Source organism: Petaurus breviceps, unplaced genomic scaffold, assembly GCF_028583685.1.
Source record: "Petaurus breviceps papuanus isolate PSGF00001 unplaced genomic scaffold, PetGlider_PUasm1.0 688, whole genome shotgun sequence".
Taxonomy (NCBI): Eukaryota; Metazoa; Chordata; class Mammalia; order Diprotodontia; family Petauridae; genus Petaurus; species Petaurus breviceps.
The window spans coordinates 27,935,790-27,963,413 of NW_027186457.1; the positions used below are offsets into that span (position 1 = coordinate 27,935,790).

Sequence of the window (27,624 nt, forward strand, 5' to 3'; positions counted from 1 at the left end):
TGACTGGAATTAAGGACTTTATCATCATCATCATTATTTCATTCCTGCTGGGGTTCCCTTCTGATCAGACCCAATTTTTTTTTCATTGTACCATGACTCTTATGACAATATAGCATTATTTTGTATCCCTCTTGTATAGTGTTATGTTAAGTACTGATATCTATTGCTTATCTATTGTAATTTTAGCTAAAACAATAATAGGAAACAAAATAACCCCCCCTCCCTCAATGGAGTAACTGTTTGGAGTCTTTGGAACATTGGTGAGAAGCTTTAGAACTGAATCACCATATGGGATTTCTGATACTAAGAATGCCACATGGCAAGGAGAACAAAAACCTAGAAGGTAAATTTGTAGTGTGGTGAATGATTTGGAGAGATGCAAAGTACTTAATGAACCCAATAAGGATAGAAACAGTCACATGTATGGTCTGTAACTTAGTTGAAACTGTTTTATCATCTGTGGAGAAGTAGAATTTGGGGAAAATACTAAGAAACTGGTCACCAGATCTCTCACAAACAAGGAAGATCTAGAATTAAGTTCAAAGCCCTCCTGCAGAGGAATGACTTGTCTGAAGACATTAGGAGATGCCTGTATATGGGCAGTGGGGGAGGTGACTTGATATCTGGGGAGAGGAGACTGGATACAAACCAGAAGCCATGGTAAAAACTTCTTAGGAGAGCTGCCAGTCCCATTTAGAGTGGAAACATTCAAGACCTAGATGTGGCATGACACTTAAAAAAATAACAGCAGTGGCATACAAGTGATGTGGAGAATTGAGACTAATAGAAAATCATTAGAGACTAACTTTTGATCCCTTATGTGGTCCAAAATCAGAAGACCCCAATGTTAAGGAATGCTTGGATAGGTTAGTGATGCAATTTGGCAGTGCAGAGTTTGCAGTGAACTTATTCTGTTCAGCTCCTCTGCACCTTCTGTCATGAAGGACAGACTGCTCCAGAGCTAAGGAGTAGAGTGAACAATGAAGTCAGAAGAGTAGATGCTGTTAGACTTAGTTAAGAACTAGCTAGCTGGCCCCTCCTAGAGTGCTGGACTTGGAGTCAGGAAGACCTGAGTTCAAATCCTTCCTCAGACACTTGCTCTGTGACTATGAAGTCGCTTACCTTTTTCTTCTTCAGTTTCCTCCTCTGTAAAGTGGGCATAAAAATAGTACCTGCCTCCGAGAGTCTTAAGGACTAAATGAAATGATATATACAAAGTGCTTTGCAAGCCTTAAAGCTATGTAAATGGTAGATGATTGTTATTTTTGTTGTTGTTATTTTGAGTTGCTAGATGCCAGGGAAACTATAGATATATCTAATTACAGTACCTGGTGTGCAAATTAGACCTGAAAGAAGGAAACTGAAGATTAGGCATAATAAGCTTCTGAAGACAACAAAATTATTTCTGGAAGAACTTCAATGTGTACAGAGCAGTTTGAGGCAATGGAAAATGCCCTCCTAAACATCTTAAGAATGGGTTAGGAAAACAAGTTGAGGGCACCCTCCCCCCACCTCAGATTAATAGACTTGAAGGCAGAGGCTCATGTTCATAGGATATAGGTTTAGAACTGGAGGAGAAGGAAGTCATCTAGTTCAATAGCTTCATTTTACAGATGAGGAAGCTGAGGCTCAGAGTGGCAAAATTAGTTGTCCAAGTCATAATATAGCAATTAACAGAGACAAAATTTGAACCCAGGGCCTCCAGAGTTAGGGTTTTTCCCATTGTACCATGGCTACTGAAAAATAGAAGAATGTACAGAACTTCTTTTTGAAAGACTCTTGGGACTAGAATTTACAGCAACATGACGTAAGAACACCAACAGTGCCAAGTCATACAGACAGGGCTATATATTCTATTACAACTGCGGACCAGTTGGACATAAGTGTACTCCAGGGTGGAATGTAGAGTTGGCATGCTTGACTTTTGAGGAGATGATACAGAAACAAATCCTAGACTAACATCAAGACATCAGTATCACCCATGAAGGGGGCAGAGCTAAGGCAGTGAGTTCCTCTGCAAGCCTAAGATGCACACAACAGAGTTAGATGGCTATCTCAAAGTATCCTCCGGTGCTGGGTGCTATGCCTAACATTAACAAAAGTTAGAATTTTAATTGCTAGATAGAAAAGGAAATCTTTCCCTTTCAAAATGAAGCAGGATGTATAAAAAGAAGACCCTGTTGGAAATACACCGAACAATAAATGGAATTCTTAGGAACTGATGTCCCAAGCAAAAAGAAGTTCCAGACATTAGAATAAAATCCTGAAATGTTACTCCATATTTTCAAAATGATTTGCAGGTATATCAAAACTGACAGTGAAGCATTCTGACTTGGACAGGACCTGGGAGAAATAAGTAAAAGCAATGAAAGGTTTTGGAATTAAGTCCATTAAGAATAAGATTTGGGAAACAATGCAGTGTAGAAGTTCAGCCTTGGAAATAAGAAGATCTGGATTCAAGTTCTGCTTCTGATGTGCTAGCTAAGCTGCCCAAGAGAAACTATGTGAGTTATAGACAGAAAGGCTAAGAAAACTTTCCTGAGAGATGGAGGGAGTTAACTATTGTCTTTTGAGAAAGACTAAAGAGACATTTCCAGAGAGAACTGTTTACTTTATGCTGCAGAGAAGGCTAGAGTACCTTCTAAAGGAACTGTTGACAGACACTACCATTCTGAGATTTGAATGGTAGGCTAGAGTCCGATAAGAGTCAGTAGTTAAAAGTTGATGGTTAGAGGTAACTCTGACTGTGGTCTTTCTCACTGTGATACATTGTTCAAATGATCAAATATATATCGGTATTATTTGTTAAATATTACATTTTATAGCCAGTAACATTGATGTTTATTTAAACTTCTGAGATTAGGGGGTTTGAGAAAGTGAAATGAGACAAAGCTTATGAAGAAAGAGGTTTCTTCAGTTCATTGAATAAATTTAGGTGGCACCCCAGAATACTAAACATCAAATTCTATTAAAAGGGATTTCTCTCTCCTTGCCTTTGACCCAAATCTATCTTCAGCCTCTTCCATCCATTTGAGAAGGAGAAAAGGAAAATGGGAGAATGAATTCTTGATTGAAAGAAACCCATGGGCAGGCATGGATGGTTTGTGATTGGTAGCACTGAAGGGAGGATGCACATTAGTGAGATCATGGAAACCTCAAAGTATCAAGGATATACACACACATACATATGTATGCATGTATGTATATATATAAATAAATATACACACATACATATTTTTCCAATGAGAATTTTAGTAATGAGTTATCTGGACTACTATAATCATACTATGAGTTTCTTGACTAAATAAGCCTAATACAATCCAGTGTTTTTGACTATTGATTGTATCTATCCCCTTTCTTGTTGGGAATATAATTTTTGTCTGCAATAGTCAAACAGTCAAATAAAACTATGCCTATTCTTGTCACAAATTAGAAGCAGAATGTAAGGTCCTGAAAGAAAGGGACTATCTCATTTTTGCCTTTCCTAGTGCCTCTCATATAAATCTTTGTTGAATGGAATAGAAAGTTGTTGTGAAGGCTAGCAAATCCATGAAATATTTCATATAAAATATTACTTTTACATACTATACCATGACATGTATTAAATATCTTAGTTCCCTTCCAGCTTTAAGGATATGTACGTATGTATTCTTTGTAAGAAAAATGCCAGGAAAGATGTTCTTTAAACTTATCCTCTTAAAATCCAATAAACAACTTAGAGGTATTTATCTAACCTATGATCAGTCACCCATTCTGTAGATTGAGACACAATGGAATTTTCAATTACTTTAGGGAATACCAGGCAGGATCAGGGTGGGGTTGTTGGGCTCTACCAGAAGAGTCTCATCCAAATACTTAAGCCCAGAGACAGGTCTATTTACCGCAGGTAACTTAAGTTATCTGCTTGCAACAAGTTGCAATCAACCCTTTATCAATTTTCATGTTAAAAAAAACCCACCACTCCAAATTGACAGTTATTATCAAGGTACACACATTAAACATCTTTATGTCCTATGACAATATGCTGGGCACATAAGAAGAGATGAAGAAAAGTGGGAAATTGTTAGATCTGGAATCAGAAGAAAACTGGATTCGAATCCCAGCTTTAACTCATGACTAGTTCACTTGAGTAACCTCACTCAGTTATCTTACTTGTAAAATGGAGATGATGATAATAATAAATAGAGGTATTATTGTAGGATAGTTGACAATCTTTATCAGTAGAGTTTTCCACAGCATGAGTTCCTGACACTAATGAAATCACAGGTCATCATAAATCCAAAATTTGTACCAGGCATGGTGCTTGGTGCTGCGGATAGACCTAAAAGATCCTTAATCTGGGACAGTAAGTCACACGTGGAATTAATTGTTCACATACAGCTTTTGCAAACTTCAGAGAGTTATAGAAATTTCAGTTATTATAAAAGTTTTTGTTGGGGAGGGATCTGTTATTATTTTTAGAGTACTGGACCTAGAGTCAGAAGGATTAGAGTTCAAATTCGACCTCAAGGCTCTAACTTCGTGATCTTGGGCAAGTCACTTAACCCTGTTTCCTTTCCTGTATTTATAAAATGGGGATATTAATAGCATCTACTTCCCAGGGTTGTTGTGAGGATAAAGCGAAAAAATATTTGCAAAGTGCTTTGCCAACTTTGTTCTAAAGCGCTATATAAAAGCTATTATTTTTTACTCCCTATCCTGGCACGCAGGGTGATGGTTCTTCCCTGTGAATGAAATCCACCAACAAGAAGTGCCCACCTTGTGGCGGGCACCGCGCTAGACTGAGCACATCAAGACAAAAAGGAAACAGTTCCTGCCCTCAAGGAGCCTAAGTTAGGTTCTACAGACTCCGAATAGCTACCAGAGCTGTGGCCCCGGGCTCCGGGCTGCGCAGACTACTCTGGAGTCAGGTTCAGGGTCACGGTCACAGCCAGGGCGGCCTTATCCTCCCATTCTTTGGTTTGGTGGCTCCAGTTCTTGCTCCTCCTCTTCCTCCGCCTCTCTTCTCTTCCCCCTTCCCGTTTTCCCCTTCTACTCCTGGTCCCACCTCCTTCCCTTTATTTTTCTCCTCCTCTTCTTCCTTCCCTTCCTCCCTCCCTCCCTCCTCCGCTTCTTCCCCTCCCCTCTTGCCCCTTCTCTGACTCGGCAGCCCGGCCTTCTCTCCCTCCGTCCCTCCCTCCTCCGCTTCTTCCCCCTTCTCCCCCTCCTCTGACTCGGCAGCCCGGCCTTCTCTCCCTCCCTCCCTCCTTCCTCGGGGCTGCTCGCCCCCTCCCCAGTCAGCCGGTCTCAGTCTCCTCCTCCGTCTCCTCCTCCCCGGCTCCTCCGCAGTCACTTCCTGCAGCTGTTTCCATCCGTGTCCGGTGGCGCTGGCTTTCCCGAGCGCTGCCGGAGCCCGAGCCGGAGCCGGAGCCGGAGCCGGAGCCGCGAGCCCTGGGCGGCCGGGGAGGGCGCGGAGGCGGCCCGAGCTCTTCGCCTCACTTGGTCGGGGATGTGCAGGGCGGTCCGGCTCGGGGCGCACGGAGGTCCCCAGCTCAGCCGCGGTGCCTGAGCCGCAGCCGGCCCCTGGCGCCCCAGTAAGTGCGATGCAGACGGGGATCGTTGGGCTCGGGGCTTGGCGCTCCGCACCGCTCTCCCGATGAGCCGGACCGTGGGGGTGGACGCTGCCGGGGGCCGGGGCTTTTCTCGGGCGCTCCACGTGACTTTTGTTTTTGTCTCGGGCGTCTTGCGCGTGCTGTTTGCTTGCAATACCCCCCCGCCCTCCCCAGGTGAGGTGGTGGCGCTGGGCTTGCACCTTCCAGCCTGCTGGGTGGCTGCTTCATGGGATTCAGGTGTGTGTTTGCATAGCCCCTAGGACATCCTGAGAGTTTAAAACGCCATCTGACTCTGAACCCTGCCCGGCTTTGATACTACCTGGGTGGAAGAAATCAACCGTCTCTCTCTGCTTGTGGGTAGGAGCCACTGTTGCTAAAACTGGAACCCTGTTCTCCCCAAAAGCTATCCTTGGAGGACCACGGCCTCTCTCCTGAGACTGGCTTGCCCATTCCTCACCTTGGTCTGAACAGCTTAGTCTACTTTTGGGTGCCTGTGGTGACCTCTGAGTAACGCCTCGGTCCTCTCCACCTTTTTCCCTTCTTATCTCTAGGCTCCCCGACCGAGTAATCAATCATACCTGGACTCCTTGGGGCGGAGACCAGCATTTTCTTTCACCTACCCTCCGTGAATACCTTGGGACCGAATGGGGAAAAAAAAGCTATTGGCTTCAGTCCAAAGTAAAGGCCCTGAGTTTTGGAAGCTAGGAGGGTGGTGACCTTTAGGCACTTCCATTTACCCTGGGCAGTAGTGATTTTCCCACCCCAGAGTGAATTAATTAATTCCTCTGGGCCTCGGTTCTTTTCATTTTAGTAAAATGTTGGTAAGGGGGCGGGGAGGCGAAGAAGGAGGATTGGGATGGATGAAGGCTAATATTCCTTCCATCGAGAAATCTCTGACTCTTTTTCTCCCTCAGTCACTAGATTCGATAGTCTTTAAGAGCTGACAAAAACTTATCTAAGTTACCATAGCAAGCCTTTTGCCCCCAATACAGTATTTGTACTAAGGTAGGTGCTGTGTGCTTACAGGCTCCGTTTTTCTTTACCCATGCATTCTTTTAACACTCAGTGTTAGATATTTTATGTTTTAATATTACCTTGTTCAAACCCTCCAACCCGGGATGTAGTTGTTCTCTCTGTGTGTATTTTTAGAAGTAACATTGCCAATATACCAGATGAAATCCTTTTTTTTTTTTCCTTTTAAAAATCCAATTATACAGCAAGTGTTAAAAATAAATCTGGTAATGGGTAAATCCTTATTCTGGTAAGGCTGCTTTGGATTAGGGTGACTGACTCGTCCTGAGGCAAGCAGGCCCCACTCTACCTCTGCAGGCTCAGAGGACCCTTCCCCCCTTTGAAGAGAAGCTGACCACACAGGAGACGACACATCTTAGAATTTCCCCGGGTCCTCCCCCAAAAAGGAATGAGTTAAAATAACAACAAAAACAAAAGGAAACAAAAATCAAGGCTTGTGCCGAACTTTCTCTTTAGCAATTCAGTTTCTTTTTTTTTGGAAATTTCTCACAAACTGACCCTGCCTTTTTTTTTGACCCTTTCTGTTTGTAGCCTGGTTTTGTATTATAGTTGACACCGACTAGTATTAAGACAGCTTTCCTGATGACATTCACTGTGAACTTCTCAGTATCACATATTCACTGTTACGTTAAACTTTTTTTTTCCTTCTTAGTCAATCTCTTTAGTTCTTCTACCATTAAAAAAAGTCCTCATCTGCTTCTGCCTTTGGGTTGATGGCCCTCCATCTGCTCAGTTAGGTTTCTGCCTGATTTAGCTGAGGGGATTAACCTGATGGAGGGAATCATCTGACATGTTATTATTTTAAATCTTTGTGTCTGGAGTGCTTGTGTGTGTGTGTGGTATAGATATATGTGGCATATATGTATATATGCAAGTATACACATATATGTATGTATCATATACACACTTCTTGCCATTGGAACAAGTATTGTTATACATGGTAGGATTGAGAACTGGACAGAATCTTGAGACCTTATAGTTCAACCACCTCATTCTGAAGGTGTAGAAAGTGAGGCCTAAGCAGGGGAAGAGACTTATTTGGGGTCACAAAGGTCAGTAGGTAGAGTTGGAATTCAGAACTAATAAAAATATCAAAGGTAATATAATAATATTAATTTTTCAGCTTGTAGTTATACTTTCTTTCCTCTTTCCCCAATTCCATGATTTTCCATTTCATTGATTTTTTTCATCATGATTTTGTTTGAAAGTTTTTATAGAATCATAGATTTAGATCTGGAAGAACCTCATAGGTCATTCAGTCTGACTCCCTAATTTTACAGGTGAAGAAATTGAGGTCCAGAAATATTATATGACTTGTCCAAGGTCACACTGGCTTTGAGAACATCTTTGTCTTACATAGCTTTCTCAAGTGAGGTGCTAGGCTTTTGACGTTTCAAAATTGTGTCTTCATTTAATAAGCCTATCTGAATTGAAACATGCCCACATTGCAAGACAGATGGAAAATTTCAACTTTATGTTTCAGATGCTTAAAATATCCATGCTTTGGTGACTGGGGAAGGAGGTTTTGAGAATGGTAAAAGAGTGGAGTGATGAACAGAGGGTCCCAAGATTCTGATTTGAGGGAACTTGAAGTTCTGAAAGCCTATTGTTCATGCTGGAAATGTGGTAGTGATCATGGCATAGATAAAGATGAAAGGGCTAGGAGGATGTAATGAGCATAGGTGACATTTAAATGTTTTTTTCAAAGCACTCTATGTATACTGTCTCATTTGATCCTTACAATAGTCTCATGAGGCAGGCAGTACAAATATTTTTATTCCCATTTTGCAGATGAGGGAACTGAGCACAGAGCAGGTAAATACAAAGAGGCAGGGACTGTTTTCTGTCATTCTTTATAGCACCAGAGCTTAGAATACTGAAGGGCAGACTAAGCAGTTAATAAATGTTAGTTGTCTGATTGATGACCTTTAAAGTCCCCTTCAGTTTTTAAGTGCTATGTATCTGTGAACTTGCCCAGCCTGTTCTGTACAGATTGTCTAACTCCTGGAGGAAAGAAAACAAAATTGAGATCCTTCAAGATCCTATAGAATATATTCTTAAGCCATAAGGTGTCAGTAACTAAAGTAATCAGGAACCATTGGTTTATTAAATAGAATCAATTTAATTTTATCTTGACATAGATTGACTCCAGGCAAGATCTTTTATTTCCCCATATCTGACCCCTAGCTAGGAAAGAGATACTAGCCACCCAGCTCTGAATATGTTGCACTATGGAGGGCATGAGAATGGCTTCATCTCTGTTTTCCATATTAACCTACTTGACAAGTTAATTCCAAACATTGTGACATTAAGTTAACCTAGAGGACATTGAGGTCATCTGCCAGAGACTCATAATTATCTTTGTGGTCATTAGGATGATGATCAGAGTGGTTTTTGTGTTTTGGTGTGCCTGGGGGAAGGGGTCCAGTCTAGGTGACCTCTATTGTCCCTTTCAGCTCTGTGATTTGTAGATTTAATTAGCCATGGATGAAGCACCATTAATATGTTGGAGGGCCAGTAGGACAACTGATGGAAATGGGTGGACCAAAATCAAATCTCATTTAAGCTCAAGTGAGTTAAGAGTTAGTCTCTGGTAAAGTAGAAAGTTCCACAAAGAGCTGAACGTTGAGGATTTTTATTAGGAAGGAAAGAAAGAAATGGAGGTTTTTCCCTGGCATATGAAAGAAGAAAGAGCTGGCCCAGATAATGGTTTATCAAATCAGAGGAAAAATAACAACATAGAAATGCTGGGTTGTCATATGGGGTCATAGGATCATAATGAGCTGGAAGGGACAGAGAACATCTCATTCTAGCCCTCATTTCTATAAAGGAGAAAACTCAGGCTCAGAGATAGAAAATAATCTTTTCAGAATCACAAGCTCCTATAATGGGCTTGTGGCTCCAGAGCTGAAAGGGACCAGTTTAAACCCCTCATTTTACAGATAGGGAAATGGAGGTAATAAGTGGCAGAGGTGGGATTTGAACCTTGGTCCTCTGACTTCAGAGTTGGTAGCTTTTGACAGCAGGCTGACTTTTATTTTTTTATTTTATTTTTTTTTGGAGGGCAGTTGGGGTTAAGTGACTTGCCCAAAGTCACACGACTAGTAAGTGTGTCAGGCTCTGAGGTGGGATTTGAGCTCAGGTCCTCCTGACTCCAGGGCCGGTGCTCCATTCACCATGCCACCTAGCTGCCCCTGCAGGTGGACTTTTATTTGGTACTTCTTAGCCCTCATGATCATTTTAATCAGTTCTTTTTCTGTGAAATGATAGAATGTTCTCCCTCCGCTCCTTTGTTTCCTAGTTCCCTTTAATGCTCAGGTTAAGTATCATCTCCTTTAAAAAGCTTTTCCTAATTCCCCTCACCTGAATTCTTATTGTAGCTTTGTTGTTCAGTCATGTCTAACTCCTTATTACCCCATTTGGGGTTTTCTTGGCAGAGATCCTGGAGTGGTTAGCCATTTTCTTTTCCAACTCATTTTAGAGATGAGGAAACTGGCAAACAAGGTTATATGACTTGCCCAGAGTCACACAGTTAGTAAGTGTCTAAGGCCGGATTTGAACTCACGAAGATGTGTTTTCCTGACTGTAGGCCTAGCACTCTATGCACTCTGGTGCCACCTAGCTGCCCTATGTGGCTTGAAAATTATTTTGTATCTTTTGGATTTACTTATATGTGGATGTTCATGTTGTTTTCCTTCAGTAGACTGGAGACTCCTTGAGGGCAGTAACTATTTTTGTTCTTGTCTTGGTATGAACAAAGTATTTGTTTTAAGTGCCTAGCACATAATAGGTACTTCTTAAACACCCACTGAGTTGAAATACCCAAGTATTTAAGTGCTATTTATGTTGTTAAGTGCTAGCATCTGAATATCTCTTTCTCGTTGATTCAGATCTGAAGACCAGACTGGTCACTGGCCCCCGGAGCATGCCCACCATCCTGCCCAATGATACTCTTGCAGCACGCCGGACTTCCTCCTTCTGAGCAGCTCTCACCCCCTCTTCCTATGTCAGTGGCCACCAGGTCAAGAGCCACCTTTCTGCTGTCCCCACAGAGACCTCTGGGGCTGGAGGCCACTTTGCCCCTGGCCAGGGCACAGGAGCTCACTAGAGCTGGGGCGGTGGAGCAGGATTTTGCACTGGAGGAGCTATGTAGGCCCTTGTATTGTAAACTCTGTAATGTCACCTTGAACTCGGCCCAGCAAGCTCAAGCTCATTATCAGGTAAGTATGGCACAGAAATCTCAAGACGAATTTCATTAATAACTCTTTTAGGGCAGAGGGTGCATCAGAGGCAAAGACATTTTAAGATATTTGGGCCTCTCAACAGGCAGCATCTGATCTAGGAGCACTTGTTCAAAAACGACTTTGTTAACTGTATTTCAGTAGAATTGGTTTCCTTTGTATTCCTCGTTATTTTATTATATGCATTTAAAAACATTGTTCTGAAAAGGGCTCCCTCCATAGGCTTTACCAGACCATCAGAGGGATCCAGGACACAAGAAAGGTTAAAACATGTGCAAGAACAACACAATGACAACAACCTGGGATATGGTCAACAATGAAGTCCTGGGGTTTAATGTCTTTTTTCTTTTTTTTTTAAAATGTCTTTCTTTTTTTTCTCTAAAGAGATACCCTCTGCCTGTTAATTTATAGGAAGCTTTCCTTCTTACTCTTCCCTTCATTAGCATAAGGAAGTCCTCTCTTTGTTGTAGGCTATTGAGTCACTCATGCAGGAATTTGGACCTGTGGTCCTAGGTAGGGCTGACATCTCATATTTGGCCCAATCTGGCAGCTTTCAAAATCAGCAGCCTTTTTTTTTTTTTTTTAAGGGACATACAGGAATTGCCTTTATCTAGTGATAGGAGTAGGGTTGGATTAAAGGAAGGGTCAGATAAAAGCTGATGGCAGCTGATACAAATTTGGCAGGCCCTAAATAGTATTTATGGATTACAATGAAGAGAAAGGAGAGAAGAGAGGGTGCTGGAGAATGTAGGCCCCGCCCCTAATTTTCATTAGGACTGTCCTGCTTTCATTTCTCACCTTGTTCATCAGCCACTCCTGAGTTTTCGAAAAGTGAGCTTGCTTTGTGACAGGCACTGGGCTCACCATCGGGGATACGGGGAAAGGCAAAAACAGTCGCATTTTAATGGGGGAGACACCATGCAAACAGCTCTGTACATGCAGGATATCACAGTCTTGTCCATCTATTTAGAGTAGCCGGTGGAAAGGGCAGTTTTTGAGGTGTGTGGGGTGGGACAGTTGAGAGGCAGTGTGGTGTAGGGGGTAGAGGACTGACCTTGGAGCAAGGCAGACTTGGATTTATATGTCACCTTAGACATTTAACTAGCTTTTGACTATGCTGCTGATCATATCACTACTTTGAGCCTCAGTTTCCTCAGTAGTGAAAATGAAGACCATAGGGTTATAGATTTAGACCTGGAAGCTTCTCTAGGTCGACATACTAATTTTACCTATAGAGACACTGAGGCCCAGAGAGTGACTTGCCCAAGGTTAGTCAGGATCTATCTGTACTTAGGTCTTCCTGATTCTGAGTCAAGTACTCTATTCCTTGCTGCTTCCCATTTTGATATCAAAGGCCTTTTTGAGTTTCTGAAAACCCAATTTTATACTTACTCAAGGCAGACTTGGAGTAGTAGATAGAGAATTGACTTTGAAGCTTAGGAGGCCTGGATTCTAGTCCTGCCTCTGACATATTCACCGTGTGACTCAAGTCACTGAACATGCTCTAGGGAACTCTCCATGACTAGACATTTCAGAGAAGATGCCAGCCTGCATGGGGAGAAGTTTCTTCATTTGGCAAAATCACAAGCCCAATTCTTATCTCATGCTTTTGGCTTCACAAATGTCTACCTTGTATCTTTAATCTTCATATCTTAGATTTAGAACTTATTTATTTATCTTTTTGGAATGGAAAAAAGGCAATTGGGTTTAAATGACTTACCCAAGGTCACAGAGCTAGTAAATGTCAAGTGTCTGAGGCTGGATTTGAACACATGTCCTCCTGACTCCAAGGCTGGTGCTCTGTTCACTACACCCCCTAACTGCCCCTTAGATTTAGAACTTGAAGGACTAGATTTAGAATCTTGAAGAACTTCAAGATTATCTAATCTATTCTTTCTAACTTGAAGGACGAGGAAGCTGAGATCTAGAAAAGTGAAATGTCCATGTTAAGATCACCTAGGTAATGACTGATAGAGTCAGGATTTGAACCCCAGCTCTTTTCCCCCTCTGCTTCACTTCCATCACTTTGACTCTACTGGTTCCTACAAATTGAATCAATTTTCCCTGATTCTTTAAAAAAGTAAAGGAAAGAAAGAAAAAAAAATAACAACTGAAAAACATCTCCCCCAACCTACCATTTTCTTCCTCTGCTTTCTTCTGTAGCCAAATATCTAGAAAGAAGAATCTGCCGTCCTGTCTTTCTCTTGCTTATCCCTCACTCCTCATTCCCTTGAAGTATGCCTTTTGCTGTGCTGTGATGGTTCTTCTTCCCCTTGATCTTTTCTCTCCCCTTCCTTGGTCTCCACAATACTGGGCTACCAGAATTCCCTTGGCTCTCTAACTTTTTCTGTCTCCTCCTGCTTTTCCCTAAGAACTGAATGTTTAGGCATTTCCTACCCCCCCAGGCATTCTGCAAATAGCTGACTTTGACCTTCATTGCTCCCTGAGCACTTTTCCTGATGATCTCATCTACTCTCAGGCCTTAAATGACCACCTTTATGTGAGTACCTCCAGTCCTTAAAGGGCTGTCCTGTAATATATGAATCAGCTCTGTTCTGCACTTGAGGACAGAACTTGGAACAGTGGTTATAATCAGATTTGGACTTTGGTTTAAGGAAAATCCTTCCTTTATACTTGGAATGGGCTGCCTTGGGAGGTAGTGGGTTCCTGCTCCCTGGAGAATTTAAGACCCAGGCTGAATGATGACTTCTCAGAAATGTAGTAGAGGGGATTTTTGGTCAGGGGTGGCTTGGATTAGAAGGCTCATAGATTTAGAGCTGGAAGGAGCCATGCAAATCCTTCATTATCCAGATGGGGAAGCTCATGTATAGAGATTATACTCATGAATCACTTAAATATCTTGCCCAGAGGAACAATTTGAACCCAGATAGAACTCATTCTGAGCCTACCTTTACCACACTATCTCTCTAGGCCTTTGAGGTTCCTTCTAATTTTGAGATTGCATGATTATCAAATCTGTATCTCTAGTTCTAAACTCTCTTCCAGGTCCTTGGCCCAAATTCCTGTCTGTCTTCTGGATATCTTCACCAGGATGTGCCACCAGCACTTCAAAGAAACATGACCTCTCCCTTAAAACTATTCTTGATTTGATCAATTCTGTTAACCTCATTTCCCCAGGCTCAAAATCTTGGGGGTCCTTTGCCCCTTATATTCCTTTTTCTTTGCTCTTGACAAGTGTTTGTTGCCATGTCCTATAGCTTTTCGACTTCTGAAAGGTCTCTCAAATCTGTCATCTAATTTATCCCACTTGATCATGCCAGTCATTATGGCTTCTTGTCTAGACTATTTCAACATCTGCCCAACTGGTCTCCTAGCTTCCATCTTTTCTCCTTAGGCTAGGCTACACACCAGTCACATCTCCTTGGACCACTGGTATTATGTTATGGTACCCTTCCTTCTCAGCCTTTGGTGTCTGTGCACTGCCTCCAAAGCAACTCTAAATCTTCTCCCTGACATTCAAGGCTTTCCATGCTATGAATCTTAATTTATCATTTTCCAGCTAGATTGGTGCAATTTGGAGAAGGGACTTTGGTGGCTATCTAGGCCAGCCCACTCATTTTAGAGATGAGAAAACTGAGGCCCAGAGAAGGGAATTGAGTTGGCCTGACTTAAATAACAGAGCCAGGATTCAAACTCAGGTTATCTGATCCAGAGCCTGTGTTCTTTCCTAGGTAACCAGCTGACTCCAGAAGAGAGTTACAGACAATGTGCTGTAAGAGTTTAGGGGATGGAGAATTTACCTCCAGTTTTCCAATCCTTTGCTTTTAAGACCAACAAAGTTCATTTAGCTATCCATGGATATTACTCCCAGATCTACATGTCTAATCCCCCATCTCTAATTGCCTGCTGGACTACCTGGAAGTCTAAAAGGCATCTTAAAGTCATATCCAAGCCAGAATTTTTTCTCTTCCTCTTTAACCCTTCTTTCTGACTTCCCTTTTCCTCTCTAGGGCAGCACCATTCTACTAGCCACCTAAGGTGTTAAGCTGAGAATCATCGTTGACTTTTCCCTCTACCCTCCCACCCAAGATAGCACTGAGATCTATTTCTGTAGCACCATCTTCTCTCCAGGAATACCCCAGCCACTCTAAAGCCCTCATCACCTTCCACTAGTGCCATTGGGATAGCTTTTTAATTGATTCTCTATGCCTGGCCATTCCCTCAGATTTGCCAAAGGCATACCTGCCAAACTGATATTTCTAAAGCACTGTTCTAAGTATGTCATTCATTTGCTTAAGAAACTTCACTGGCTTCCTAGCACTTTAGAATAAGGTGCAGACTCTTCTCTTGGGCATTTAAAATCCTTTACCATTTGGCTTCAGCTTGTCTTTCTGTGTGGATTGTACATTACAACCCCTTTGTGCATGTTGCTGTTGAACTGGTCCACTTGCTGTTCCTAGTCCATGACTGTCTGTCCCTCCCCTCTGCCTTTACACAGACTCTCCCCACATCCCTGGAAAACCCTTCTCCTTCCTCCTCCTGGAGTCCTCAGAGCCTTTCAAGGCTTGCCTCAAATGCCACTTCCTCCAAGAAACCTTTTCTGATTTCTCTAGTTGTTAAGGGTGCCAGTCCTCCTGAAATTAGTTCATCTTTACCTCTCCATGTGGGTGTTTTCTTCTCCAGTAGAATGAGAGCTCTTTGGGGTCAGAGCAAGGACTATTTTTGTCTTTGCTTTCCTGGTACCTTGCCCATAGTTGGCTTAATAAATGTTGGATGAATGGAATTTATACCTACAATGTCTCCCTTGCTTCTGTCTCCATCTATTGAAACCTTATCCATCCTTTAAGACTCAGCTCAAGTAAGATTGCTTCTGGGTGACATTTCTTATTGTTTCTATTTTCTACCCCTTCTCTATGCCTGAAGTTGAAATGATCTCTCATTTCCTTGGAATCTCATAGCATAATATTTGTATCTCCCTTATGAAAGTGATATTGTGCCTTGGAAAATACACTGCCTTTGGAGGCAGAGGACCTGAGTTTGAATTAACTTTGGGCAATTACCTCCTCCCTCTGAGCCTCAGTTTCCCCATTTTAAAAATGAGGGTGGATTAGGTGGCCCATATAAAGTCCTTTTTTGTTCTAACTCTCTGATTCTCTCATCCTGCTTATCTCATGCTATTAGGTATTATATGTTTGGGTCATATCACCCTGAAGCCAGGAGTCAGGATGGTGTACTAGGAAGCAGATTAGATTTCGAACCAGTGATTCTGCGTTCAAATCCTAGCTCATTTGAAAGTCAGGTCGGATGTCTTTTACTTGTTTCCTATCAGAGAAACTCAAAAGTAAAATCTTTAGGTGGGGGTTTGGGGAGCTCTGACAAGTCATTGGGATGGTTTCCCATTCCAGCTCAGTATGCCAAGAAGATACATGTAAAGCCCAAGGCTTCCTCTGTTAGGAGTCCACAGAAGCCAAATGAAGGAGCAGCTTCATTCCTCATACCTTACTCACAGCTCTTAGCAACTGCCTTGAAATAACTAAACCCAGGGAGAGATATTTTGGGCTAGTGTTGGCTTTAGATAATTTGGTTTGTCAAAAACTGAGAGCTAGCAAAGGGCATGAAGAATGTTCTGAGTAAAAGAACAGGAGGAGGAAGCTGAGGACCGTGTACAGAAATAGGGAATAGCTTTGTGGTTTTATTTTTTTGGGGTGATGGTGGTAGTTGAGTTGTGATTTTCTGAGTGTAGGGAAAATAAGCCAATCTTTTTTTTTAAATCTTTGAAATTTAGGTTTTTTAAAAAAATTCTGAATTTAGCAAACACTAAACAAAATAGCCACTTTTCATATACTAATCAGTTTTTTTTTTAAAAACCAGATAGTCTTACAGTGGAATCAGAAGTCAGAAGCCTACTTATTACATATTTTGCAGCTAGTATGCTTTCCATTCAGATTGCTGAGTGGATAAAATCAGAGTTTTAGCCCTCAGAGAAGGGGATCCCAGGTCTGAGCATGTTCACTCTTGGATATGTAGAGGCGTGTGGCAAGATGGACAGAGCACTGATGGCCTCTGGGGACCTGAGTTTGAATCCCAGCTTGTCACTTACTACTTATGTGACCTGCACATGGCAGTAACCATTGATGGGTCCTACAACAATTTATTATTATTATAAAATTTTATATTATTGTTATTATTATTTATTAATTTATAGCTTTGTAGAATCACCCAATGACTTGCCTGTGGTTACGTAGCCAACATGCACCAGAGGAAGGACTTCAACCCAGGGCTTCCTGTCTTCCATGCTGACCCTTTAATCGCTATATCACTCAGCCTCTTGGCTGTAAGGTCAGGCAGCAGTGTCCTCCACCACATTCAGATAGGAGCAAAGGTCACCAAATTATATATGAGGATCCCTGTGCCCTGCATATTGACTTAGAGAAAAACACTGACATTCTTTTTTTTTTTATTTTTTGTATTTCATTTATTTTGTTAAATATTTCTCATTTACTTTTTATTCTGGTTCAGGCCATACTTGGGAATGTTGTGTGCCACATATGACTCACAGGGCTTGTGTTTGACACTTCTGGTGAAGGGTACATGAAAGAGGGCAGAAGCAGGTTAGGTTAGGAAGGGAGGCTGCATCTCTTCTATGGCAATGGGGAGTTTTGGGTAGGGGAAAGATGTCATGCCTCTCAATCAGTCAAAAAATATTGATTAGGCGCTTACTACATATCAGTCAAAGTCATAGGTACTGGGGATACAAAACCAAAAGTCAAACAGTCCCTGCTTTCAAGGAGTTTATACTCTATATCTGCAGCAAAAAGACTAAAATGGTTGGGGCATAGTCTAATTTGAAGTGGGAATGACTTAAAGCAAGGTGACCAGGTAGGCAGCTGTTGAAATGGTCCAGATGAGAGTTGTTAAGGGCCTTAGATGAGCATGGAATTATTGGGAAACTCTGCTCTCCTAAAAATCAAACAGGAATGCAAGGATATATGACTTTCATTGGAGGTCTTTCAGAAGAGATGGGATGACCCATTGAGTATATTGTAGTTAGGCTTTGTTTACTTGGTATGAGTTGAACTAGATGACCATTGAGGACCCTTGATCATTGAGGACCCTTCTGACTCTAAAATTCTGTGGGTTTTTTTTTTTGTGTGCCTTTTAAGGAAGTAATTTGCTTTTACTTTTAATTAATTAATTTTTTAGTAATTTGCTTTTATAGGAGAAAACTAAGGTCGCTTTATGCCCATGTTTTAATAATAACAATTGGTATCCCATCTAGTGCCTTAAGAGTAGCCAAGCATTTTACATGTTATTTCATTTGAGCCGCCCAGTGTAAATAGCTACTACAGACATCATCACCCTCATTTTACCAATGAGAAAAGTGAGGCCCAGAGATAAAATGATTTGCCCCAAGTTACATAGCTAATAGGAATCGGAGCTAGAATTTAAATCCTGGTCTTTCTGACTACAAGTCCTGAATTCTTTCCAGTTATCCTTACTTGCCAAGATGCTTTTATGTAGCTGTAGATTTAGTTTTTCATAAATAGTTTGGACAGACAGTAAAGGAAGCTGCTGGTAAACGCATGGGGAAATTCAGTATACCTTATACACTGTGGTGTTGAGCAGTGAGTCTGAAACAGACAGCAATGAAAATGGGCCCTAGTTCAGATTTTCCCCCGATTTATTGTGTTCCTGCATTTTGATTGTGAGTCTGCTGTTCAATGAGCACTACAATTGGCTGGTGATCAGATTAATGATAGCACTGGTCCCTAGTTACTTCAAGTCTGATATAATTAGTTAATTAAATTTGGAAGGGAAAAAACAGGAAGCAGATTATTGGGTAAATGTCTCAATAATCAGGGTGTTCTTTAGTATTTCTAAATTAGAAAGTGACAGGAGTAGAGCAGCATGTTCTAGAGAAGCAATGTAGAGAGTGTTAGTATCCAGGTTTGACCTTGGGCAAGTCACTTAACCTCTGTGTGTCTCAGTTGCCTCATCTGTAAAATAAGGGCATTGGATTAGGTGACCTCCAAGATCCTTTCTAGCTCTAGTTCTATAATATTACCCTTACTTGTAAGAGTTGTAGGCACAGGGAGACCAATTCAAATTAATAACAACAATATTAATAATAATTGCTGATATTCAGATAAAGTAGGAGTTCTTAACCTGAAGGTTGGCCTCTAAGAGGTCTGTGGATAGATTTCAGGGGGTCTTTGAGGTTGAATAGGAAAAAACGATGACATCCTTATTTACATTAACCTATAGCTGAAATTGAGTATTTGCTCCAATTAGGAATATAGGCAACAAACAATTTTCTGAGAAGGGGTCCCTTAGGGTTCCCCAAGTCGCCAGAGAGTCTGACACAAAAACATGACCTAGAGCCTTACGTTTCACCAAATACTTGACATATGTTGATACATTTGATCCTCATGACAGCATTGCAAAGTAGGTATTACAGGTGCCATTTTGGTTTTACAGATGAGTAAACTGGGTCAGGGAGATACAGGCTTTTGTGCAGCTTCCAGATGGTGGTTCAAGGTCTGCTGACCATGGAGCCATGGGTAGAAATATGAGAGGTTTGAGGAAAAGGATAAGACTGGGTTGGAGTTACTGGAGTAAGAAATGTGAAGGAAAGCGGAGTTAGTTGTAGATGAATAAAATAGAACCAAGGTACAGAGAACATCTGGAACAGCTGGTGGAGATAAGAGCTCACATTTATGTGGCGCTTTGAGTTTGGAAAAGTCATTTTCCATTGTCTCATTCATTCAGTGCTTTCAACAATGCTGTGAAATAGGCGCTATTATTATTCCCATTTTATAAATGAGAAAACTGAGGCCCAGTATTGGGTGATCTGTCTGTGTCAGTGCAGAAAGTGTTTGAAACCAGATCTGAGTTTGGGTCTTCTTGGTTCTAGTTAAGTACTCTAATTTACTATTCATTCCCTGCTGTCTCCTATTCTTTTTAAAAAAAATTAATTAATTTTTAGTTTTCAATATTCACTAACATAAGATTTTGAGTTCCCAGTTTTCTCCCCATCTCCTCCTCTCTCCACCCCAAGATGGTGAGTAATCTGATATAGGCTCTACATATACATTCATATTGAACCTATTTTCACATTAGTCATGTTGTAAAGAAGAATTAGAGCCAATGTAAGAAACCACAAGAAAGAAGAAACAAAAATAGAAAGAAAAGAGAGAGAACAAATAATATACTTCAATCTGATGGAATCTTAATGTTCTAACTTTTCTTATAGGCCCCACTGAGCAGCAGGCCGTCTGCCACCACTTAGCCACTCACTCCCCTCTCCCTCACTCAATATCCCAACTTCTTCATATATGTCTCACTGCTTATTAGAACAATAGGTGTGTCCATGAACACAGAAAGAGCAGGCATGTCCATATGATGGGTTCCCAGCCACTGCCCCCAGACCCATTCTTCGTATTTCTCACAGAAACAGCAGGTATGTCCATGTACTCAACCACATTCATATTCATCTAGTCTCAGGACCACAATACTCAGCCAGTCAGAAAGCAGTGTCACTGGTATGTCCAAGCAGGATGTGGACCCCGAAACAATAGAAGGGTCTTACCCTAAGTAGGCACCTGCCCAGTAATAGCAAAAGCTGGCCTTTAGGTGACCTAGTGATGCAGAGAGGCTTATTAGAATACCATTATCATACTTATGTGCCACCTCGCCCCCATGGGTTTTTCTGTATGTGTTCCATTGTGACTGGGACACATCCTCTATTACCTAATCCCTTAACAAACCCATCCTACCTTTTTAGGTTTTTTTTTTTTTGTTTTTTTGCTTTTTGGAGGGCAATTGGGGTTAAGTGACTTGCCCAAAGTTACATGGCTAGTAATTGTGTCAAGTGTCTGAGGCTGTATTTGAACTCAGGTCTTCCTGACTCCAGGGCCAGTGCTCTATTCACTGTACCACCTAACCACCCCAATCCTACCTTTTTAATATTCATAATTTCTGTTATAAAATTACATCTTTACCTTCCACCTCAAATGTTTACATGGACTATTTGTGCCAGACCTGGGTAGAGCATTCTGAGCTCATATTAGTCTGATCAGCCACAGTTGGACACACTGAAACTTGACTCTATCACAGTGATGTCATTTTGGTCCTCTTGGAGAATGAAGGACAGCAACCAACCAACTATACAGATCTATCTTGCCTTTTCTGAAGTTGCTGGTTCCTCTTGGAACTTATCTTGCTTCATAAGAAGTGTCAATCTTGACAAATGCCTATACTTGGATTAGAGGTGGTCGTCAGAATTCTTTGAGAGAGTTCCACACCAATACATCATGAAACCACAACAAATCTGCATTTAGACTCCATAGTTGTTTTTCTGAATGTGGACAGCATTTTTCATCATGAATCCTTTGGAGCTATCTTGGATCCTTGCGTTGCTAAGAAGAGATAAGTCTGTCAAAGTTAATCATAACACATTGTAACTTACTGTATACAGTGTTCTCTTGGTCCTGCTCACTTCACTCAGCATCAGTTCATTCAAGTCTTTCTAGGTTTTTTGAAGTCTGTCTGCTCATCATTTCTTATAGCACAATAGTATTCCATTACATTCATATACCACAACTTATTCAGCCACTCCTCAGCTGATGGGCATCCCCTCAATTTCCAATTCTTTGTCACCACTAAAAGAGCTGCGATAAATATTTTTGTACATGTGGGTCCTTTTCCCATTTTTATCATCTCTTTGGGATATAGACCTAGTAGTGGTATTGCTAGGTCAAAGGGTATGCACATTTTTATAGCCCTTTGGGCAGAGTTCCAAATTGCTCTTCCGAAGAGTTCACAACTCCACTAATAATGCATCAGTGTTCCAATTTTCCCACATCTTCTCCAGCAATTATAATTTTCCTGTTTTGTCATGTTAGCCAATCTGATAATGCCAATATAAATAAAATAAAATAAAGCCAATCTGAGGTGGAACTGAAGAGTTGTTTTGATTTGCGTTTTTCTAATCAGTAGTGATTTAGAGCATTTTTTCATATGACTATAGATAGCTTTAATTTCTTCATCTGAAAACTGCCAGTTCATATACTTTGGCCATTTATCAGTTGGGGAATGACTTGTATTCTTATAAATTTGACTCAGTTTTCTATATATTTTAGAAATGAGGCCTTTATCAGAGACACTGGTTGTAAAAATTCTTTCCCAGTTTTTTGCTTCCCTCCTAATCTTGGTTGCCTCAGCTTTGTTTTGTGCAAACCTGTTTTAATTTAATATAATCAAAATTGTCCATTTTGCATTTCATAATGTTCTCTATCTCTTGTTTGGTCATAAATTCTTCTATTCTTCATAAATCTGATAGGTACACTATTCCTTGCTCTCCCATTTTGCTTATAGTATCAGCTTTTATACCTAAATCATGTACCCATTTTGACTTTATTTTGGTATATGGTGTAAGATGTTGATCTATGCCTAATCTCTGCCATGCTGTTTTCCAGTTTTCCCAGCAGTTTTTGTCACATAGTGAGTTCTTATCCCAGAAGCCGGAGTCTTTGAGTTTATCAAATAGTAGATTACTATAGTCATTGGTTACTGTGTCTTGTACCTAACCTATTCCACTGATCTATCACTCTATTTCTTAGCCAGTACCAAGCAGTTTTGATGATTGCTGCTTTATAATACAGTTTAAGGTCTTATATGGCTATGTCACCTTCCCTACATTTCTTTTCATTAATTCCCTTGATATTCTGGACCTTTTTTTATTCCAAATGAATTTTGTTATTTTTTCTAGCTCTGTAAAATATTTTTGGGTAGTTTGATTGGCATGGAACTAAATAGGTAAATTAATTTAGGTAGAATTGTTATTTTTATTATATTGGCTCGACCTACCTATGAGCAATTGATGTTTTTCTAATTATTTAGATCTGACTTTATGTGAAAAATGTTTTTGTAATTGTGTTCATATAGTTCCTGGCTTTGTTTTGGCAGGTAGACTCCCGATGACTCCTATTCTTTATATAGAAAAAATCTTTCAGAATTTCTGAAAAGCCAATTTTATACTTGTTTTCTATGAGACAGGCTATCTGATTTTGTTCTTTGTCCTATGCAGGATAAAGGACTGGGGATTTTATTGGCTTAACAGATTTCCCAGTGTAGGAATTCCTTCCACCATTTTAAATTGTAGTCCTTCTGTCCTATGGAATTGTCTGAGTCAGTATAAGAAGCAGGATGTGACCTCAAGTTTTCCTGACTCCAAGCCTAGCACCTTTCTTTATGGGATGCTATTAAAAATCTGTCCTTTATCTTTTTCCTTTGGGGTAGAAGAGCTTACTTTCTGTGACTTGTTATGGAATTATTCTTTTGAAGGGGTCTAGACCTATGATTTTCATTGTTATAGGAAACTCATTCTATTGGCATAGGGCAACAATTTTAACTTGTCATTTTAGGATCAAAGATCTCGAACTGGAAGGGACCCCAGAGGCCATTGTGCTCCACACTTTTATTTTACAAAGAGAAAATCAGGGCCCAGGAAAATTGCATGGGGCATGGAGAAATTAAGTGCCTTTCCCTAAGGTCACAAGCCAGTATGGATCAGAGGTTGCTTTGACCCCAGTTCTTTTCACCTCCCAAGGCTGGCCCTCCAGCTGCCACACTTTTCTGTAGTTCATAAAATTTCCATTGCCATCATATATGTTAGTTTTAAGCAGTGTAATACCCTTTCCCACAGAAATCTTAGCTCATTAATTCTAATGTGGAAATCACAAACAGTAGGTGTTTTAATAAATGCACATAGTAGGCACTTAATAATAAACTGATGTTTATTGGTTGTTTAATTGAAATGCTTGTTTACCTCACTGACAAAAGGGAAAGCCATTTGTCCAGTTTGAGTAGTGTCTTACAGTATTTTATCATATCATGTTTCTACAATCTAGATCATTTAATGCACACTTATGGAACATTTTCTTGCTTCCTTGGATGGGCCAGATCTGGTAGCTGTTTTGGAGTTTGCATAAAGTTAGGAGCCACTTTTGCCTTGTTTCAGGGATTCTTATACTGGTCAGCCAGCCCCCAAATGCTTCCAGGCTGTTTTTTTATTTTTAAATGAGGTCATTTATATTTATAGCTACAAAATCATGGCTTTGGTTGTGACTTAATTTAAAAATCAAATCACTGGAGACAAACCATGCCTTCATTTTTATTAGCATCTATCTGCCGCTCCTTAGGGGCAAGCCTGGTGTGCTGAACAACAGCACTGTCTTATCAGCAGGAGCATTCAGGGTAGAGAGAAGATGCTCCGAGGAGGAAATTTATGAACCCCAATTAGGTAAAACCCCCACGAAGAGTATTGGGAGCCTTACATTTCTCCCCTGCCCTGGCCACTTAATAGTATTTTATTTTTTTCACTTACATATAAAGATAGTTTTCAACATTTACTTTTATTAGATTTTGAGTTCCAAATTTTTTTCTCCCTCCTTCCCTTTCCTTTCCCCTCCCCAGGATAGCAAGCAGTCTGATATGAGCCTCACATTTCTGCTACTGGATCGTAGGTTTAGAGTTGGAATAATCTCAGTTTAGCTCCCTCACTCTCTCTTTTTTGGAGAGGGGAAGGCAGGGCAATTGGGGTTAAGTGACTTGCCCAAGGTCACACCGGTAGTTAATTGTCATGTGTCTGAGGCCGGATTTGAACTCAGGTCCTCCTGACTCCAGGCCTGACACTTTCTACTGCATGACATATTAGTATTTATAATGTTTTGTAATTAGGTAAGAACCGGCCCCTTCTGTTACCTGCAGTTCTGTTATCTGGTATTCAAGGGAAGAATGAAAAAAAAAAAACAACCTAGTGTTAAGGGGGGAAAATAGATACCTTTAGAAGGAATGATGTTTAATGTAGCAAGCTTATTTTATGTAGTATCTACTAGAGAAGACAGCTGAGTACTGTTCCTAGGTTAAAAATTCTGTTTGAACATAAAATCACACTTGACATTTGCTTTTTAATACCAAATCACCAGAGTTTGGAAAGCATGGGCTGTATCTAACAGACTTCTCCTAGATCACCTGAGGTAGGCCACCCCTTGTGTATCCATATTTCACCCACCACCATCAATGGTGAGAGCAAGGCAGGATTGTGTGTGTGTGTGAGTGTGTGTGTGTGTGCGCCCGTGCGTGTGCTGTAATTCTAGAATATAAATAAGCCAATTCTTTAAAACCAAACCAAAACAAAAAATTATCATAGTCCTTCAGTGGAATCAGGAGAGGCCAAAGTTCATGTTTCATACTGATTATGCTTTTTATCTGAGTCATTGAATGGATGAAAATCAGAGTTATAGGCACAGGGTGCTAGTGTTGGCCTCTGGGGGACCAGGAGTTTGAATCCTAGCTTAGTCACTCATTACTTATGTGAACCTTGACTGGTCACTATAACTGTGTCTTAAGTTTCTCGATTCAAAAGAATGTGAATTCCTTGAAGGCAAAGTATGTTTCCCCCTTGTCTTTGTATTCCTAGAATCTAACATAGTAATGCTTAGCAGGTATGTTCATGTTTGTTGATACATTGATTTGGGGGAAAAAGGCAAGGGTGGTAGAGAGGCAGAGAGTGCTTATATTCCATCCTTTACTAAGTGGTTATAGGAGAAGTGCTTAAAACACTCTAGAAATGTAAGATAATATATGATCATTGTACAGTAGAAAGATCATATTACTGAAGTGCAAAGATTTGGTGACTAAATCAAGCACCAAAAATTATTCTGTAGAAAGGGTTAACAACCTCCCTTGCTGCTGCTGCTGCTAATAGCTGGAAGGTTTACCCTTCACTTGAGAGGCATTATTTCATTGGATCCCGACAACACACTGGGAAGGCAGATACTTGCAAAAAAATCTCCCCCTTCAATTTTGTTGTTGGTAGGGAACTCTTGGTGTGAAAACTCTCTCTATCAGGACCAAACTGTGATGTATCTGTAACTTAGTCCCAGAGGGATGTCTGCTAGGACTGGAGAAGGCACAAACACAATCAGTATGTGTCAGAACCAGATGTTTCTGACTCCAACGCCAGCCCCTCTATCCCTTTTGGGGAGGGGGTATAGATATTTAGGGGTTATCATCCCTATGCTGCCTCTCAGGGAGCAGATATTTTAGAGATTATCATCCCTGTCCTACAGATGAGGAAGACAGGCTCAGGGACGTTAAGTGACTTATTCAGGGTCATGCAGCTGGTTAAGACCTAGAGAGAGTTAGTTCCTTGAGAGTAGGGATTTTTTCTTTTGTCTTTGTATTTCTAGCAGGTAGCTTATTCCTTGTATACAATACGAGTTTAATCGATGCTTGTGGAATGGATAAATGGAAGTGTCAGTGATGGGATTTGAACCTAGGTTTCTTCTTCCTCTCAAATCTAGCACTCTTCATTATACACACTGCTGAGCAGAGTAAACAAAAAAACAAATAATACAGAATTGGTTACTAATTGAAGTGCTCCTCAGATATAAGAAGTCAGCACTGCTTAAGTCCTGATAATCATGGACTCCATAATCTTGCTCCCCAGACTTTCTATCCCAACTGAACTTATAAATATAAACCTCTTAATCATTCTTCAATTTTTATAATTTAAATACACACATTTGAGGGAACTCTACACCCCTCTTGTTTTGTTTCCTTGCATTATCTGAAAAAATAAAAAAAAAAGGCTTGCTCAGGCTTCTGCCTCCTCCTCCAAATCACTTTGTATCCTTTCTTTCACTAACCATTGGTGCATGTGTTAGAGGAACACTGACAAATTGGGATGAGAGCATAAGCAGAACAGTGTGGAAGTCAGATGACTTTATCCTCTGGACAAATATCGATAACTTTGGATTATCTTGCCCAATAACAGCATGGTACAATGTCTAGAGAAGTCAATTTGGAGTTGGAGGACCTGGGGACAAATCTTACCCCTACGTGACCTTGGGTGAGTGACTTCGCATCTCTGGGCCTCAGTTTCCTCCTTAGTAAAATGAGAGGGGAGGTTAGATCAGATAGCCTCTGGGAACCTTTCAAACTTACTCTGAGATCTTCTGAAATTATTAGAAAGGACTGAAAATGGCACTTAGCTTTTATCCAGGCAGTAACATATGAGTGTTTTTAAGTTAGAAAAAGTACAGGGATCTTGGGGAAAACTCAATGTATTTTCTGAGTTTTACAAATTTCATTTCACCTGGTTTTGGTGCAACATCTCCTCTCCGGCACCTTTTCTGTTTTATTAGATAGAGTGCTGCATCTGGAGTCAGGAGGGAGTTAAAATCCGGCTTCAGACACTTACTAGCTGTGTGACCTTGGACAAGTCACTTAACCCTGTTTGTCTCAGTTTTCTCATCTGTAAAATGAACTGGAGAAGGAAATGGCAAACTACTCCAGTATCTTTGCCAAGAAATTCCAAATGAAGGCACAAAGAGTCAGACATAACTGAAATGACTGAACTACAATAAAGAAGCTAATTGGCTACTTTTAGATCAGGAATTAACCAATTCTCATGCTAGAATCTGTATGGAGTTCAGTGAGGTGATTTGTTCAGTAGTGCTGAAAACATGAAATATGTGCATTGGGGCTGGACTCAGTGGGTACAGATCCTGTGTGACTTTGGGAAAGTCACATTCCCTTCTCTGAGGCAGTTTCCTCATCTGAGGGTATTGGTTTAGATCAGGGATTGCTAACCTGGGGTCTATGAACTTAAAATTTTTTTTTAACTATCTCAATATAATCACTATCCTTTGCAATCTTTTGCATTTTATTTATATTTTAAAATAAGTTTAAAAAAAGCTTTTGTTTTTTTCACATCATCATAATTTCTTCCA

General features: G+C 40.7%; 2 protein-coding genes across 6 annotated transcripts in view; one reads left to right on the forward strand and one right to left on the reverse strand.

The window, feature by feature from the left end:
* The window catches only part of MFN1 (mitofusin 1), a 468,570-nt gene that overhangs the window by 278,909 nt on the left and 162,037 nt on the right, over nucleotides 1–27,624 (reverse strand). The gene's annotated exons all lie outside the window — the stretch shown is intronic.
* ZMAT3 (zinc finger matrin-type 3) overlaps nucleotides 1–27,624 on the forward strand; it is a 54,583-nt gene that overhangs the window by 8,966 nt on the left and 17,993 nt on the right. For 3 of the 5 annotated variants that reach the window (XM_069104822.1, XM_069104819.1, XM_069104820.1), the window contains exon 2: nucleotides 10,514–10,843. In XM_069104822.1, the coding sequence (XP_068960923.1) occupies nucleotides 10,568–10,843 (276 nt within the window). In that variant the 5' untranslated portion in view covers nucleotides 10,514–10,567. Of the gene's footprint in view, nucleotides 1–5,205; nucleotides 5,574–5,719; nucleotides 5,829–10,513; nucleotides 10,844–27,624 lie in introns of those variants that run through there. The other 2 variants (XM_069104818.1, XM_069104821.1) reach the window with 2 other exon arrangements.